General features: G+C 38.7%; 1 protein-coding gene across 6 annotated transcripts in view; it reads left to right on the top strand.

Annotated features, from left to right (window-relative positions):
• LOC131679174 (calphotin-like) overlaps nt 1-17889 on the top strand; it is a 429494-nt gene that overhangs the window by 398019 nt on the left and 13586 nt on the right. For 5 of the 6 annotated variants that reach the window (XM_058959816.1, XM_058959819.1, XM_058959814.1 and 2 more), the window contains 2 exons: nt 7340-9643; nt 12461-12583. In XM_058959816.1, the coding sequence (XP_058815799.1) occupies nt 7340-9643; nt 12461-12583 (2427 nt within the window). The remainder of the gene's footprint in view (nt 1-7339; nt 9644-12460; nt 12584-17889) is intronic. The other variant, XM_058959818.1, reaches the window with a different exon arrangement.

Genomic DNA, 17889 nt, shown 5'->3' with positions numbered 1-17889 from the left:
GCTTTTATATACGTTTCGTCGTCCATCACACAGCAGCCATATTTTGTCAGTATCTTCTCGTAGAGCTTCCGTGCCCGAGTTGTAGCCGTCGATTGTTGCCGCTCATCGCGGTTTGGGAAGTTCTGTACCTTGTATGTATGTAGTCCAGCTCTCTTTGCATTCTGGACGTAGCTCTGCGACATGCCGATCTTTTTAGCCAAATCACGGCTTGAGACGTTGGGATTTGCTTTAATCATCTCCGCTTCACCTTTCCCTCCGTCTTTTTGTTCTCCGGTCCCGGTTTTCTTCCAGCTCCTTTGCCGTGGTCCAACGTCAACCGCTCCTGGAACCGCTTCAACACTGTGGAGACGGTTGAATGGTGAATGTTCAACATTTTTCCCAACTGCCGGTGCGACAGGTCAGGAAATTCCAGGTGTTTGGAAAGAATTTGTTCTCTCGACTCGCGTTGGTTCACCTCCATTTTCGTTGAATCGAAAAACACGACTTCGAGTTTGACAGCATGTAAACAATACACATCAATGAAAAAGTGTGCAAAATTTGGTTGATTTTTACCCAACGGTAAAAAAGTTATGCCCTGTTGAATGTGTCGCAATAATTTCGTGTTCGCCCTTTACAAGAAGCCGGATACGCTATTTTAATTGGTACACGTGGCTTTTAGGTTCAGTCAATGACAAGAGGATCTCGGATTCCTCTTGGAAGCTAGAGTTATAAGAAACAATGATCATACTAATGATAGAAATTTCTGACTGGTTCATCTTTTATTTATTATCGAATGGATCGTTTTATAGATATAAATATGTGACGTGGGAATCCGTAGTTTTTCTTGACATTGAAGGTGCTTTTGACAACGTGTCTTTCGAAACCATTTTGGAAACAGCACAAGGTTATGGAGTACATTTATATATCAAAAACTAGTGTATACACGCAATGCTTAGTAATCGACATCTGTGCTCAGTGTTAAAACAAGTAGAGATAGGGAAACTCAGTGTCTGCGGATGTCTTCACTATAGTGTGCTGTCACCAGTTCTATGGAACCTTGTAGCCGATGGCTAGTTGAGCTTGGGTTTCCGACATATGGTTTCGCCGATGGTTATCATACAGGTATTTGCATTTTATGCAGCAACCGGAGCTCGTCCGTTGCAGTCCTTTGACTCTGAAATTATTATCACAGATCAAGTTAAATAGATTGAGGTAATTCTTGACCCAAAATTAAATTGTTCAGCTAACATCGATTTCATAAACAAGAAAGCTTGCATGGCCTTCGGTCGGCTTACTGCAAATCTTGGGGCTCAAACCTTCAGTACCTTCAGTGGATTTCCACAACAATTGTTAGACCAATACTGGATTACGGGTGTCTTATGTCGTGGCAGAAGTGAGAAGTCACGAAAATCTATACACAAGGTAAAACCATCTACAGAGGATGGTCTTGATAGCGATTACTGGTGCGTTCATGGCAACACTTATTGCTGCCCTAGAAGCTCCCTTGAACATAAAACCACTATACTGCCCATAAACGCATATTTGTCCCATATTTTATGGGAATTCAATATGTACATGGGACTCACTTGCAATTATAAGCAGTATATGTATTTCCAAAGGTTACTAATACAGTGAAGGCCCGATTTTATCAGCCCCCGATTTAATCTACCCGTGATTTTATCAGCTTTTTGACCCGATTTTATCAGCTTCATACGAAAACTGATAGTTGGTAGATTGATGGGCTCTAGACAAACCAAGTTGAATTCGAGTAAATCCTTTCTTGAGCATATTTTTCTTATCGTATCCGAAATATACAAAATTCGTTTTTTTTTTTTTAATTTTGCATTGTCAGACCCCGTTAAGGGAAATTTAAGCTAAATAATCAGGTAAGGTTATGAGGCTATATTTAGGGACTAAAGAAAAATATTTTAAGATTTCCTAAAAAGAAAGAAAAATGTATGTCCCGATTTTATCAATATCCCCGTTTTATCAGCCTAAAATTCACCAAGGGGCTGATAAAAACGGATCTTCACTGTAGATCGTGCAAGTAGCCGCACAAGACTGTGGCCCCAAACGGTTACTTGGAATGAGTACATACTTGCTCCCAGTGACCTTACACTTACATGTAGTTTTCCTTTTAAAGCTTTCAACATGAGAATTTCTCCTCGTGAGGAATGGCTGTCTGACAGCATGGAATAATAACTTGAAGAATACGTAGTTTGTTTCACTGTCGGTTCTTTGTTAGTAAGGCACCAATCTCTGACTAACGTGAGGGGCGTGCCAATCGAGTCAATATATTCTGATTGCTGGTTTCTGAGTATCCTTACTGATACTAAAAGCGCCCTCTCATTATCTAAAAATATAAACATTCTTGGAATAATTCGAATTATTTTTTTCAAAATGTTTGAAATAAGGAAATTCACACATTCTGCTCGAAAAACCAATATCGATTTATAACTTCTACAAACCAGAATGATATGTGACATAAGCACATTGGAGAATTTATTTTACATTACTTGTTGAAGTACACAACGAGATACGTTGCCACACGTCTAACACAAATGAAGAAAAAATAGATCCTACAGCCCGACTACCAACTAGCCCCGGCTTGTACTGCTGCGGTGTGTATTTTTGGCCGCCAAATTTTCGAAGTTCAAATATAATTTCTTTAAATTTTAATGTGAATGTGATGTTTTATTTTTATGTCTTTTATAAAAAGTAATGCAAAATAAATTGTTTTGAATAATAATAATAGTTCAATATTTAACTATGAAGAAAATGGGAATGACGAATTTAGAAATTTTTTAAGGGTGTGTTTGTTCGATATTGTAGGTGACAAATTTCACGCCAACTCGAACAAATGTTGGCAGCACCCTTTCAGATTTTAATGAAACTTTCTGTACATGAAGACTTTGTCACAAAAAGCCGCTTTGCATACATTGTTTTTCCAAAAATGATCTAGACTGTCTTTTGAAAAGGGCCAAACTAATTGGCTATAGTTTAAAAATGACAAGTCTTACAAAAAATGTTGTACGAGTGATTTTCACAAAATTAGTCAAATTTTTGAATAAAAATATTGAAAAAATTCTTCATCCTATACGGAAAAAAATCGATTTTAAAAATTTAAAGTCTATACACAAAAAAAAACAATTTTTGATTTGGATAAAATTTTGTTCCAAGATAGGTAATTATGTTCCCTACCTACCGCCAAAAATTCAAGTTGGGCACTTTTAAGGAAAAAAAGTTATTTGAAAACAACTTTTCCTTGCCCAAACCGAACTGACTTTTTTCAGTGTATTTCTATCGAAAATTAAACCAATGAAAGTCATAATCATCTCAGAATCCATTTTCCCAGCTACTAGTTGCCTGATACATGCAAAAAGTATCAGTAACGAATTTGGTATATATTTATAATAAACTTGAATGAAGACTGGAAAACTGAAAGATTGGATGATCGGAAGACTGGAAGATTGGAAGACTAAAAGACTGGAAGACTAGAAGACTGGAAGACTGGAAGACTGGAAGACTGGAAGACGGGAAGACTGGAAGACTGGAAGACTGGAAGACTGGAAGACTGGAAGACTGGAAGACTGGAAGACTGGAAGACTGGAAGACTGGAAGACTGGAAGACTGGAAGACTGGAAGACTGGAAGACTGGAAGACTGGATGACTGGAAGACTGGAAGACTGGAAGACTGGAAGACTGGAAGACTGGAAGACTGGAAGACTGGAAGACTGGAAGACTGGAAGACTGGAAAACTGGAAAACTGGAAAACTGGAAGACTGGAAGACTGGAAGACTAGAAGACTAGAAGACTAGAAGACTGGAAGACTTGAAGACCGCAGTTCATTTGTTCCTCTCAAAACTGATAAATTTCTAAAATTTATTTTATGTCTGATGGAGCAGCAGCACAATACAAAAATAAGCAAGACTTTGCAAGCTTGTGTAGATTCCAGTCAAAGTATGAGTGAAGCACAGAATGGCATTTTGTTGCAGCATCTCATGGAAAAGGACCCTGTGATGCTATTGGTGGCATTCTCAAGGGAATGACAAAAAGAGCCAGTCTTGCTCGCGACTATGGAAATATCATAATTCCCCGAGAGTTATATAACTGGGCAGTTGAACAAACTGATAAAAATATCACAAAATTAATTTTCTGCTACATATTCACTGAACAGTACCACAAAATGTCAGAAGAACTCGAAGAGCTGTATAGTAACTCCATAACAATATCTGGAACTCAAAAATTCCACAGTTTTGTCCCTATTCCTTGTGGACGAAAAGATGAACCCAAAATATTTTTCTTGTATAAAAATAATACTAAATAGCATGCATGAAGATAGTTTTAAGACAAATGTTATATATAAAAATAAATAAATAATTATGTAAAATTCAATACATAATGTTGTGGTGGTTATTTCTTTCTCTGATTCTTTCTTACAAGAAAATAAAGAAATAATAATGTATTATTCTTTTAATAACATAAACTCTTTTTAATGGGATTCATGATTAAGGGGTTACATACCTTTTAATGATGAAAATGTCAAGAAAGTTTGAATTTACATAAATGAATAAAGCAATTATGTCAATTGCATCAAACTTATAATATTTTGGTAGCACATTTTTCAGTGAAATAAACAAGCATAAGTTTATAAAAATAAATTGATAATTGGCGGAGTTATGGCTTTTTCCCCGAAACCCGTTTTTATTGAAGAGGTTTGCGATGATTACGATTGAAGATCAATAGATCATCTAAAATCCCAAAACTCAAACAATTCTCGAGCCTTAACGATTAGTTGAATAAAAAATATTTTTTTCCTGCATTCGAGAACGTTTTTAGTAAAAAAAACGCTGTTTTATGCTCCAAAAATTGCATTAAAAAATTCTTATCCAAGAAACAAAAATTTATGAATAAAAAAAAGAATCGTTAAGGTACGAGAAAAATTAATTAGTGATCACGAAAAAACCATTTTTAGTAAAACGACATTTCGAGATAATCGAGTTTAAAATTTCAAATAACCACTGCGCTTTGAAGCGCTGTAACTTTCGATCTATTTCTCGGATCTCTAAAAATTAGAATTGGACTGCTAAATTAGACAACATTTTCTCACAAACCATGTTTTATTGGAGTCTGAGATGATTATGGATTTCATTGGTTTAGTTTTCGATACAAATACACTGAACAAAAATCTGTTTGGACAAGGAAAAGTTTTTTTCAAAAAACTATTTTTCCTTAAAAGTGCCCAACTTGAATTTTTGACGGTAAGTAGGGAACATAATTACCTATCTTGGAACAAAATTTTATCCAAATCAAAAATGGTTTTTTTTTTGTAAATCGATTTTTTTCAGTGTAGTAGTCAATGATGAATTTTTTCAATATTTTTATCCAAAATTTGACTAATTTTGTGAAAATCACTACTACAACATTTTTTGTAGGATTTGTCATTTTTAGAATAGAGATATTTGAAAAAATGGTAAAAAAGTTTGGCCCTTTTCAAAAGACAGTCTAGATCATTTTTGAAAAAAAACAGAGTATGGCTTTTTGTGACAAAGTCTTCATGTACAGAAAATTTCATTAAAATCTGAGAGGGTGCTGCCAACTGTGAATACGATTTAGCGCGGAATTCGTCAGGTATATAATTATTTAGTGTGTAGTTTCAAGTTGCCAGTAACGAACTGTGGACCATCTTTGTCGCATGTATCTCATTTTAAAATTTTTATATTATAGCAAGCATTAAAATGTATTATGGACACCCTTTTTTCGTGGAAGTATACCAGAAAGTGCAGAGACCCAAGTCTGGTACATGAGTTACGGCGTTGTTCTCATTAGCCACCGTATATGATCATTACTCGACCGGATAGTATTCATAATTTCATCAGTTCCTACAGCTATCAATTGTATCAAAGATCATTTTTGATATTTCATTTTTATATTTGCGAGTATTTGAAAAAATATTGAGTATTTGAAAAAATATCCAATTCCAAAATTTATATAGGCGGGCATAGCGTAGTTGGTAAATCGATTGCCTTGTACGCAGCTCACCTGGGTTCGATACCCAACCACGCACATAAGGTTAGATATTTTTCTAAGCCGAAATAGAGGCGAATGACCCTAAGATTAAACCAATATTTTTAAAAAATATACAGAAGACAAGCGCTACGTTTCTCGCAGCTTGTAAAACACGCTTGAAGATTTGATGATTTTAGTGTGTGATAAGCTAATAAACTTGTGTCAGTTTTTTTTTAAATGTGACTACCATATGATATTATTGAAGAACAGCTTCTTCGTTATTATTGTTAAATTTTTTTTTATCAGCATCAAAAAATTGTTGAAAGCTAAAATTACTTGTAAACTAATTAAAATATAAATATAAACTGTCATATAAAAAAAATCTTTCTCCAATAATACCTTTTCTCTATCAAACGTATGCAAGCAGCGTAATTTTAATTATTTTTAATATGCGTTAATAAAATACAGCATTGTATTTTGCAGTCTCTCACTGACAAATTGGCTTGTGTTAAACCAATCTTTTTATTTCTGAGAACTAAACTAGTAATCGAGAGCAAAAAAGTGCGCCTTAAATTTCTTTTTTGAACCTAAATTTTCGAAAAATTTAGATTGGTATGAAAAATTTCAGAAAAAAATATATTTACATTCAGACTAACACCGGCCAATTGACCTCGAGTAGATTTGTTTTCCTTAGCTCTTGGCAAACCCTGCGGTTGCATCAATTGAATAAAAGCTTTAAATTCGAACCCCCCAGCTTCGGGCATCGGCGGCGGCGGCGGCGAAATTGACTTATGAGATGAAAGGCTAATCTTCTCCAACCCCGGGTACATGCGACACATCCCGAAAATAGATTGAATTCGACGCGGGTTCGCTCAATTGAATTAACTCCTCCAGAGCCAGAAGACGGTGCCCGTGTGCAGACGACGGTGATCGTTTCCGAGATTTATATCTTTAGTGTGATGGCGGCGGCGGGCGTTGCCGAATAGAGGGCAATAATTCATTCATTCGAACCGAGCACAGTTTTGCTAATTTTCGAACCATTTTCTCGATTCTATGATTGGTAACTTCCTACTTGCACGAAACTGCGCACCTTCTGCTACCTTATAAGATCAGCGCGTAGGTGTAAGAAATTTCCCTGTACCACCAGGCCAAACGAAACGTTGCGAAGAAGTCTCACTTTCGCCAGTTCATCCCACTCGAGTCTGCCGGCACTGTGTTTATTTATTTTTTATTATTTTTTTCGTGGGTGACCAACAACCGGTTGTTCAGCAATCTACAGCTAGTCGCACTCGCAGTGAAACATAGTGTATTAATTACGTTTTTCGTCTGCTCTGTTTTTCTTCATTTCCAGCCAACTGAAGATGCTGCTGCTGCTGCCGTTGCCGCTGCCCCAGCGGCGACTACCGACGAGACGAAACCCGAAGCGGATGCTGCTGCCAGCCCCGTGAAAGCCGTTGAGGAATCTACCATTGAAGCCGCTGTTGCATCACCTGCCCAAGAAACTGCTCCTGTCAGCGCGGAAACCACACCGGCCACCGAAACGGCTCCGGCTCAGAATGGTCAATCAGAAGAGAAGGAAGTTGTAGCCGAAGTTGCTGCCGCCGTCCCCGCCCCAGAGCCAGAGAAAGTCCCCGAACCAGTGAAGGAAGCGGCGGAACCGGCGCCGGTCGTCGTTGAGGAAGTGATCGCTGAACCGGTAGCCGTTGTTGAGGTAATCAAAGCAAACGAAGAACAGACCCAGTCGGCCGTTGTGCCGCCGGCGGAAACACCCGCTGTTCAAACCGATATCAAACCCGAAACTATTGTTGTTGAGCAAGAGAAACCAGTAACCGTAGAAAGCGACACACCGGCAGTGGAGGCGGCGGCTGCTGCGACGGAGGTTGCGCCGGAAGTGACCAATGTTGTTGCCGTTGAGACCGCTTCTGCTGCACCGGTTGTTGCCGATATTGGTGATAGCACATCTCCACCTCCTCTGCCCTCCAATCCTCCTCCCTCCCAGGTGATGGCATTCGTAGAGGCTTCCATGTCCCAGGGCACTAACGAGCCCGAACCAGATTCCCTCAATTCGATCCCGGAACCATCCTCTTTGCCGGAACAGGAAGTAAAACAGGATAAAACAGAAGAACAGGTTGTTGTGGTAGAAGAACAAAAGAAGCCAGAAGAGCAGGTTAGTCCAGTTGAGCCAGTGGCTGTTGCCGAGCAGCAGGTTAGTGTAGCTCCCGTAGAGGAACCGGCCACCGAAAAGGTTGAAGAGAAACCAGTTGAGGCTGTCCCTGCTCCAGCTGTCGTAGAGGAAGAAACTGCTGCCCCTGTTGTGGAAGAAGAAATCGTCCAAAAAGTCGCTGAAGTCGTGCAAGCGACCCCAGACGCAACTGTAGTCAAGGATGCTGTCGCTGAGGTGGTGGATCAGATTTTGGATAAGGCTGTTAATAAAGTAGAGGAACCCCAGAATGAACAACCAGCTGCTGAAGCTGCTGTCGTTGTCGCGGAAGAGCCCAAGCCAGTTGAGTCTGCTCCGGTTGTCGAGGCTCCCAAGGAAGAAGTTGTACCGGAGCCAAAAGTAGAGGCATCCGTCGCGGTAGAACCGGTAGCAGAAGAGCCTGTTGTAGAGCAACCAGCAGCAACGGAACCAATTGTCGAACAACCAGCAGCAATCGAACCAGTTGTGCCAGAGCCTATTGCAGTAGAGCCAGTTGCAACTGAGCCAGCCGTTCCGGAACCAACGGCAGCGGAAGTAACTGTACCAGAACCAGTTGCTACGGAAGCTGCCATTCCAGAATCAGTTGTTACGGAACCAGTGGTACCAGAGCCCGTTGCGGTTGAACCAGTGGCAGCCGCGCCAGTAATTCCAGAACCAGTTGCTGAACCAGTTGCTGAACCAGTTGCCCCCGTTGAAGCCAAAGTGGAGGAAAAGCCCGCTGAATCTACTCTCGTGACCGAAACAATCCCGGAAGCCGATGAAGTCAGTAACACCACCGATGATCTGCCGCCACCGCCACCACCAGCCGTTGATGATGAGCCAGTGCCAGATTCGCTTCCCTCGCCGCTGCCAACGATCGCTGCTGCTGCACCAGCCGGTGAAGTGACTGACGAACAGAATCTTTCCGTCGATATTTCCTCTCCACTCCCACAGAACTCGCTCGAATCGCTTCCATCACCGCCCACTCTGTCCCAAAGTGACGCCATGAGCTTACCTCCCCCGCCAGAATCCCCATCGGCCACACTGACCTCGTTGGAAGCTACCGAACAATCTCTTCCCGCTGCTCCCGCCTCCGAACCATCCGAACTTCCCACGCCTCCAGAATCCACACCAGCTAACGTCACTGAACCGGAACCCGTCAAAGAGGCAGCAGCCCCCGTGGTGTCGGAAGAGAAACCAGCCGTAGTAGAACAAACGCAAGAGACTGTGACTGCCGTGACCGCTGCCGAAGTGACTGAAGTAGTGATTCCAGCCGAGCCAGTGACACCGGCGGCAACTCAGGAAGTGACACCAGCAGCAGTTGAACAAGTCACGGAACAGGTGGCGGTGGTCGAGGAACCAAGCCAGAAAGAGCAACAGGTCGTTGAGCAAAAGGAACAGGAAGAGACGCCGGCGCCGGTATCACAAAAGCAGCAGCAGCCGCCAGCGGAAGCGACGGAGCTGGTTGTCAAAAAGGTGAATAACATTTCTTAGCAAATCAACCAATCAAAATCAGTACTCTCAGAATCAGTCACAAGCCGTTTGCTAGTCTTTGTCTCACATCTGTTTGGAGTTGTGCTGTTTGTTTGTTTTTTTACTATTAGTGTTTTTTTTTATTCCTTTGGTAACAAACGCATTTTTTTAAATAGTTCAATTTGTTTCTCGTTTTGTATATTTGCTCCCTCCAACCGCAGGCTCAAGAACACATCGTTCTGATATTTGTTTCCTTTCATTTAATTTGTTTCGTTTCCTATCTTTGGTTGTACATTACGTTCAACGGGTTTTGATTCGGGCCACTTGTTTCGCTGGCTGTGTGGTGTATGGTTAGCTTATTTCTGGGATGGTTCCCCATTTTATGTGAGTGTGTGTGTGGTCGTTTAGGGTGATAGTTGGCATAATGCTTGTTTTGTATAAGGGTTACATATTTTTTTTTAAATTTCAAGTAAAAGATGTAGAAAAAAGTGTAGTCAGGTCACAGGTGAATTAGACAGTGTTAAGAAAGTATGCACCATTTGATGCAAAGTAGACGAAAAATAATTATTGGAAAAAAGATCGACAATTGAGTAAAATGTACATAAATTACTATAATGACGATAAAAAAATAACGAAACTGACACATAGCATGAAAATTAAGGCCACATATCAAGAATACTGACGTCTTTTTTCTTCACCAATACAAATTAGATGCGACAGAGGCTTCAGCGCCTCTATCGTTCGAAGGTTGGAAACTCAATGTAAAAGTAAATACATATGTTTGGCAGTTTTCTTGACAGAGTTAAAAATATTCAAATTCATTGAATGAAAATTGATCATATTCAGCCGCATTCATTTTCAATATTCAGTGACGCAGCTGAAAACGTCAAACGAACAAACCGCCCATTCATCCATGCACATTTTCATTCGTCTCCGATTATTACACGAAGCGACCGTGCAGGAACGAATCAAACGCATCAAAGTAAGCCCTGGCACAATGTAAGCGATGATGATTGTTGTCTCATGTGCTTTACCGGCATTTGAAATCATTTTCCTAGATAATTAATGAAATGAATATATTGTACGATATTCAACTGAATGAATAAGGATGGATATTTGAATGAATATTTTTTCTATTCACCGCGAGTCGCGTCAGGTTCATTTTCAGCCGTCAAAAAAGAGCTTCGATTATTTTTAACTCTGCTTCTTGATATGAGGGTTTCGATGAAAGTCAAGGGGTAAGTGCAGTTCAGGTTTTTAGAAAAAAAAAGAAAGGAAAAAAAGTAGGGAAAGAGCAGTTTTATGCCAAACATTTGCAGGTTATGAAAGATATCATATACAAAACATGCGTTATTTCAAAAAACTATGCTGGCCCTTCCAGCTGCTAAATCTATTGCTTTTCTATCAAAACTCTTTTGTGAATGATTTTTTCCTCCACTAAGGGCAACCGTTTTTTGCACCATACAACCATGTCAAACATTGCTCGAAAACTCGTTGTTGAAACGTATGAGCGGTTGGGAGTTCTTTTTAAGTTCAAGCATCGCACAAGTATATCAGATGTCTTAAACTACTTCCAACTGGTAATTATTAAGTTTGATTTAATTAGGAAGTGCAACATCTTGTATACTTGGGTACATTCTGTATTATATTTCGCGTGCTCTTAAGTTGGTGTTTTGTTGATGCTAAGTATTTTATAGTTACCGAGTAAGGAATTGCTGCAATCGATGCATTATATTGTTTGAGAATGTTTCCTTCAGTAGTGTAAACCATTCATTAGTTCCATTTTATGTTTGAAGTCAACTCTGTGCATCTGTAAGAGACAATTTGTATCCGCAACTCAAAACATATCATCCAATCACTAGTGCCCCCAAATGCCACGTTAGTCCTAATTAATAGAAATGTGTGTAGTGCGATTCATTAAGACCCGGATTGTGTGATTAAAACAAACTGCTTCAAACCATTTTGTGTCGGACAGACTGCGCAGATGAACTAAAGTAACTGGTTAAAGCTGTTTGCTGCGAAATTATGACCGCTCGTGTGCCCTATCGTGTTCGTGTTCGTGTCTTGCTGTGCGTCGTCCCAATAGTAGTGCAGAACAATTGTTCGTAATCCTATAACCAACAAACACCCCGGCCAAAATTCCTTTTTTAACAATAAAAATACGCCATCCCTGTGTTTGTCTCGCCTTGAATGTCCCAATGAATTTACCATAGTTCCTAACACTTCCCTGAGTATATATTCCTGTACCAAACTCTAGCAGCAAATTAAAAATCTAAAACCGAAAACGTAACCAGTACTAAATATTGCTGTTGGATCTTACTAAACAATGCTTTTCATCGATTGAACAAAATAAAACTGAACTGAAAACCAATCTGTACCAACTATCCTTCTACCTTTCCAACTAAACAAAAGTAGCTAGTGTGTAAGTGGTTGTGGCTTTGTCAGAAACTAATCAATCGAAATCGGCCAAGAACGAAACATAAACCATTCAAACTGCTACATGTTTTGCTCTGCTATCCTCAAACAAATCCACCCGCATCCTTCCTAGCAAAAATTGTGTAGTAAAACGCCACACTCATCCTATAGCTGCGCAGCGTTCCTCGACGCGCCAAAATTGTACATAAATATATTGCACAATCGCACACCGCCACCTCACCACTGGTATTTTTTTTCTCCTTCTCGTTTTTCTATCTCTATCTTCTTCGATCTCTACTTTCACACATACGACACAAAAACAAAAAAAAACGCAACTCTACGCATCGAAAAAACCGATATAAAAATCACGAAATCCTGCTTCGATCGTCATACCCCGCCAAGCAGCAGAACGGAACCGTTGAGAATGGAGCAGCCACGGAGAACGGTACGATTGAGAACGGACAGAATGGCATGCATGAGACGTCCGCCACGGAAAGCCTGAACGGAGACGGTGAACACAAAAAGGAGGTGAGTGATTTGCACTATGAATGTTGTTTACTTAAATTTTTGCGGTGACAATTACGCGAAACTTAGAATAAAAAGCGCTGGCTTTAAACGTTGGATTTTGGTCATCGGGATAACTTGGTGTCTCAAACCTAGCCAACTGCAGATTCGGGATAATATTTCTGGTTTGCTAGAATGACAGAATCTTTGAATGAATTGATATGTTTTGCAAAATCGTATGAACTAGCGATTGTTTGTTTCTGTAGATGAACATCGGTCGAGATAAAGACAACATTTTTCGAATAAATATCCAAATAATTTGGCATAAATTGATAATTTTTTTTCTCAAGATTGCTAATTCAGTTGTCTATAAGGTAAAAGGGACATATTTGGGGAAACAATTATCTATCGACAGCTTTTTCATCTGTTTGTTCATTGGTTAAAAATTCCTATTATTCAAATATGGTGGACAATTATATCAATTCACCTGAGCTAAACAATGCGCATTTCCCTCGCATCTTCCATGTCTCGTTGATCAGATCCTATATATACATGAAACAAACGAAGCAAATACAAATATATGTCGGCTCGATTTAGGTCAGCTATCGGATGTACATATACCTGTGCAACGATGTCATTTTAAATATTAATATTATTGGTAAATGTTAACATCACCGACAATCCGTTGTTACATTTTATTTTTGAATCTGGCGAGAGATTTTAACAGTTGATTGGGAATTGCAATAACTCGTCCTATCTAACGCAAATGTCAAATCATCTAAGCTGCAATTTTTTCAGCGTCCTCTAGTAAAAGTTTGGATATAAGAAAATAAGGGTATGAACAATCAATTGTTTCTCAGAGCAGTATGACTTTCAATTATCAATCCTATAGTGTCAGTAATATCTATGGTCCAGCTTTTTTACAGCTCAAAGTTGATCATTTGTCAAAATTCCAGCTAATCGAAGCCATGGGCAGTGTTGCCACAATTAAATCTGTATCGGGAGTTGAAAATGTATCTGTACTTTTCTATAGAAAAATCTGTACCGGACTCTGTACCCAAACAATAACAAGGTTGTTAAAAAAAAATAAAATATATTTTTCTTATACTTATTTTTCATTCGAGGAAATCAAACCAGACATTCTGACTCGGTTGTTTTATTTGAGCTGGAATTCCACAAGAAACCAGTTAGAATTCCGGATGAGTTTGACTGAGTTAATTCAATATCTGCTCCAGCTCAAATTCTCGATGCCACTTTGTGTGCAACCAAAGGTGGCCAACAGAGTGGCTGCGAAAAGCTGAGATGAGGCTGGTAATATCAATAGAATGCGAGAAACCTCTTTGCAGGAATTCAAATGGAGCAGGTCAGAGTAAACGTATGCACTCCAAGAAGATTCGATCGGCTTTCACTTAAACATCATCCCTTTGATTTGCTGGAAGCAGGTTTCTCGCATATCGTATTCTAATGACAGCTTCAGTCCAAGCTCAATCAAAATCAGTTCCACTTCAGATTCTTGCCATCATCGCTGCCTAACTCAACGCTTACCTGCTATTTTCTGGGATGCGTCGCAGGGTTATATTAATTTACCTTTCTGTCATGTAAAAAATCTGTACCAATCTGTACTTTTTTACAAAACTCTGTAATTTGTACCGTACAGAATCCAAAAAAGCTTCAAAAATCTGTACCTTTCCAGATAAATCTGCACTTGTGGCACCACTGGTCAAGACTGCGTTTCGACTTCGTCTCATCAGAAACCGACACTAACTTATTGTCGGAATAGATGAGCGTTGGCTTGACGCTAAATCTCTAAAACGGAAACATACTTCGTGTTTCAATCGAACGTCTGGTCAAACGTGATGTCTCGTCCGAGCAGAACTTCTGTTTATGCCGATGAGACACAGTAAGCCGAAACTTGTTCTGCGATGTGTGCTGATCATTGTATGCATGAAACTGGCACGCCTGTGCGTCATTGGATGGAATAATTCCTGGCGGCAGTTATTGAATATATTCCAACCGGTTTTATTTGACACAAAACGTAACAGCTACTACGAGGTCAGAAAGTAATCTGACGATTTTTTTTCTTATGTGCCGTTTTTATACCTGGCGAAGTTCATTGGATAACAAAGAGGCAGTCCTAGCAACGCTCGCTGCTTGGTTGAATTGTACGGACCAATCAGCGCAGATAATTACCACCTTTACAATACACATTATTTTCGTTATCACGTGTAGACGTACATTTTACGGAATCAAATACAGTAGGATTCCGTTTTTGGCAACAAAGTTATTTTTTTCAGTTGCCAAAACCGGAACCGTGCCAAAAATGGAACTTTATTTTTAAAGTTTGGATTTTCAATTTACGACTTCAAAAATATTTCAAGGATTTTCAATCATATGTGAAATGAAATGAGATGAAAGAAAATATATGCAAATTCAATTTTATTCATGATTTTATCAAATTCTGACGTCGTACAGTGGCGCAAGCTTTCGACGCTCAAAACCTCTACCGCCCTGGGTATATATCCTGGAGGATTAGTGTCTTTAGCAAAGCATCTTAGATGCAAATGATCATTATTTTGACAACTTTGGTTTTAATGTAGATAAGTATAAACTGATCTAGATCAGTTCTATCTTTTGAAAAAGGTGTTCTATCAAAAAACTTTCTTCGGCAAACTTGTTTGTTTTGATATTTCTAACACATGTACTGAAGACATTTATACTTTATAACCTATGTAGATAGCGCTACATGACATTTAAAAAAATACTTGAGAAAATGAATTTAAACATTTGTTTATAAAAAATATATCTAGAAATAAATGTTTTATTCCTAAATCTTTGAAAATATACAATAATAAAAATGCTTAAAAGAGTTTTAAGTTTGTTTTCATCAAAAATATTAAAAAAATATGTTCCACAAAATTTGTAATAACCCACGAAGCGGCAGATGGCGGCAGCTGGAATTTTGTTTGTGACTAGTAAAAACCTTTAACTTTATAACCACGAAGAGAAAAAAGTGGGGCAAGGTGGGCCTTTTGCAGACAAATAAAATGAGGAAAAAATATAATTCAAGTTAAATAGTTCCTACTTCGCTAGAGAATTTTTGAGTAAACTAAAATATATGCAAATATTTTCTTGTTTTCGAATTCAAATATAATATTTCGAACTGAGAATAAATTTATCAAGTAATTTATAAAGTAATCTTATTTAAATCACTGCTGTGTCTAGTCCTTTCTGCAGTTTTCCGAATTGTAGTTCAGTCATAAGGCTGTGCTTATTCTTTGCAAGAAACGTTTATCAGTCAGTTGTCAAAATAATGCTCCTTTTCATCCAAGATACTTTTCCGAAGACACAAATCCTTCAGGATACATACCCAGGGCGCTAGAGGATTTGAGCGTCGAAAGTAGCATTCTGCCCACAGTGCCGTCCTGTAGAATTCTCACAATCTTCGCGCACTTCTCGAGTGCAATTCCCCTTATTACGAATATGTAAAATAGCATTTAATTCGAATCGCTTTTCTTCGGCCCACTGAACTTTAAAGCTTGAACAATTCACTGAATGGTAGTGTTGATTTCGCTCCTGGGGCTGTTATGTCTTCTTTCTGAACATTATTGAACAATTTTGTTTAAAAAACACAGCTCTTTTAAAAAATAATAAATTTATTGCTTCTCCATAACTAACCCATCGTTGATCAAATGGAATTGATAGATTGAAAATCGAACTGCAATGCTTGAAGGTTTGAAGAAAACCATTTTTGTTGTAAAAATCACTTGCAACTTGTCCATATTATAGGGGAAAGTCATCGGTTACCGGCACTGGTCGGTTGTCGGCACCCCTATGTAGCTTTTGACAGAAACCAGATATGGACATTCTGATAAATATTATTTGTGTTCTACAACCAATATATTTTTTGAACAAGTGAAACTCTACTCAAAAGTTTTTTTGATGATTTGCTTAGTGTTACAGAAAGAAGTAAATCGATCGAAAAAGTATGCGCATTGAATATTTACCATGTGAATATATTCTATTTTGTGATTCAACGTTGAATGGCGCCGAAATGTTCGCCACAAGTTTTCTTCTGATCAGTTTTCAAAAAGGTTACTAAAATCGGTTGTCGGCACCCAAACATGGTCGGTTGTCGGCACCCAATTTTTGTGGCAAATGCTCTCAATAACCTAATCAATATGGGTATTTTGGAACGGGCTTTACAAATAGATACCAGAGATCGATTTTTGGCACCATTCTGAAAACCAGGAAGGCGACTTCCGGTTTAGCGTTTTACATTTACATGAAGAAAGCCCACCTGGTCGTGTTTTTACCGCTAGGTAGCACCGTATATACCAGATTGTCACGACCAGATAATTTGGTGGGGGGTGTGGCTCGGGGTTACCCTGGAGTGCCCCTCCCGTTTTGACTGACTTCTATCTGATCTGTCTGAAGCTTTGGTAAAAAACTGGAGTGCCTAAAACTAACTCAATGGCAGTGAATGCGATCCGTCAGTACATTAGCAGTGCGTAATATTCGCACTAGTTTTTCACATACACATATTGTGGTTCTGATGAAGAATGATGTTCATAATGCCTTCGATAGGTATTGAACTGAATAAATTTCCTTTTCCCTTTGAATCGTGATGATTATCATTCATATTTTTCCATTTTTAGTAAATTTTTTTGGGATGCCGACAACCGACCACATTTTTCAAAATGGTAAACAGTTATCATTTTACTAAATTGTTAGTAACTTTTTTTAAGTTGACAAATGAAATTAAATTCAAAGGCCTCTAGCTTTCTATTGGTATGCTTATTCCCATATGTTGCTTACTTGGAGTAATGTTGTGAGCCACAAACAAAAGTGTTCCGACAACCGAACACATTCCCCTACATAAGTAATGCATCTCTACACTTATTGTAATGATTAAATAAAACATGTATAGTGTAAAATATAGGTAACCCTTAAATACATAACACTGTTTTAAAACAACATTGCGAAAAACATCTCAAAATTATCACAGTAATGTATTGAAGCTATGAGACAATTTTCACAATATTAAAAAAATGATTTGCGCTTTTGAGGGTTAATATGACTCCCATGTTTGGAAATGAAGTCAAATGTGATATAAATTGATACAAAAAAATATCTTTTGCACATTTCTAAAAGACTTGTTTGGCAACAAAAATGTTGCCAAAAACGGAACCCATTTATTGCGAAAATCGGAGTGTGCCAAAAAGGGAGCATGCCAAAAACGTAACGTGCCAAAAACGGAATCTTACTGTACAATAGACGTACACATATTTCCGATCAGATAGTGCAAAAATATAGCGATTTCGATCAGTACA

This window comes from Topomyia yanbarensis, chromosome 2 (genome assembly GCF_030247195.1).
Source record: "Topomyia yanbarensis strain Yona2022 chromosome 2, ASM3024719v1, whole genome shotgun sequence".
Lineage (NCBI taxonomy): Eukaryota > Metazoa > Arthropoda > Insecta > Diptera > Culicidae > Topomyia > Topomyia yanbarensis.
This window is presented reverse-complemented; position numbering and strand designations above follow the sequence as displayed.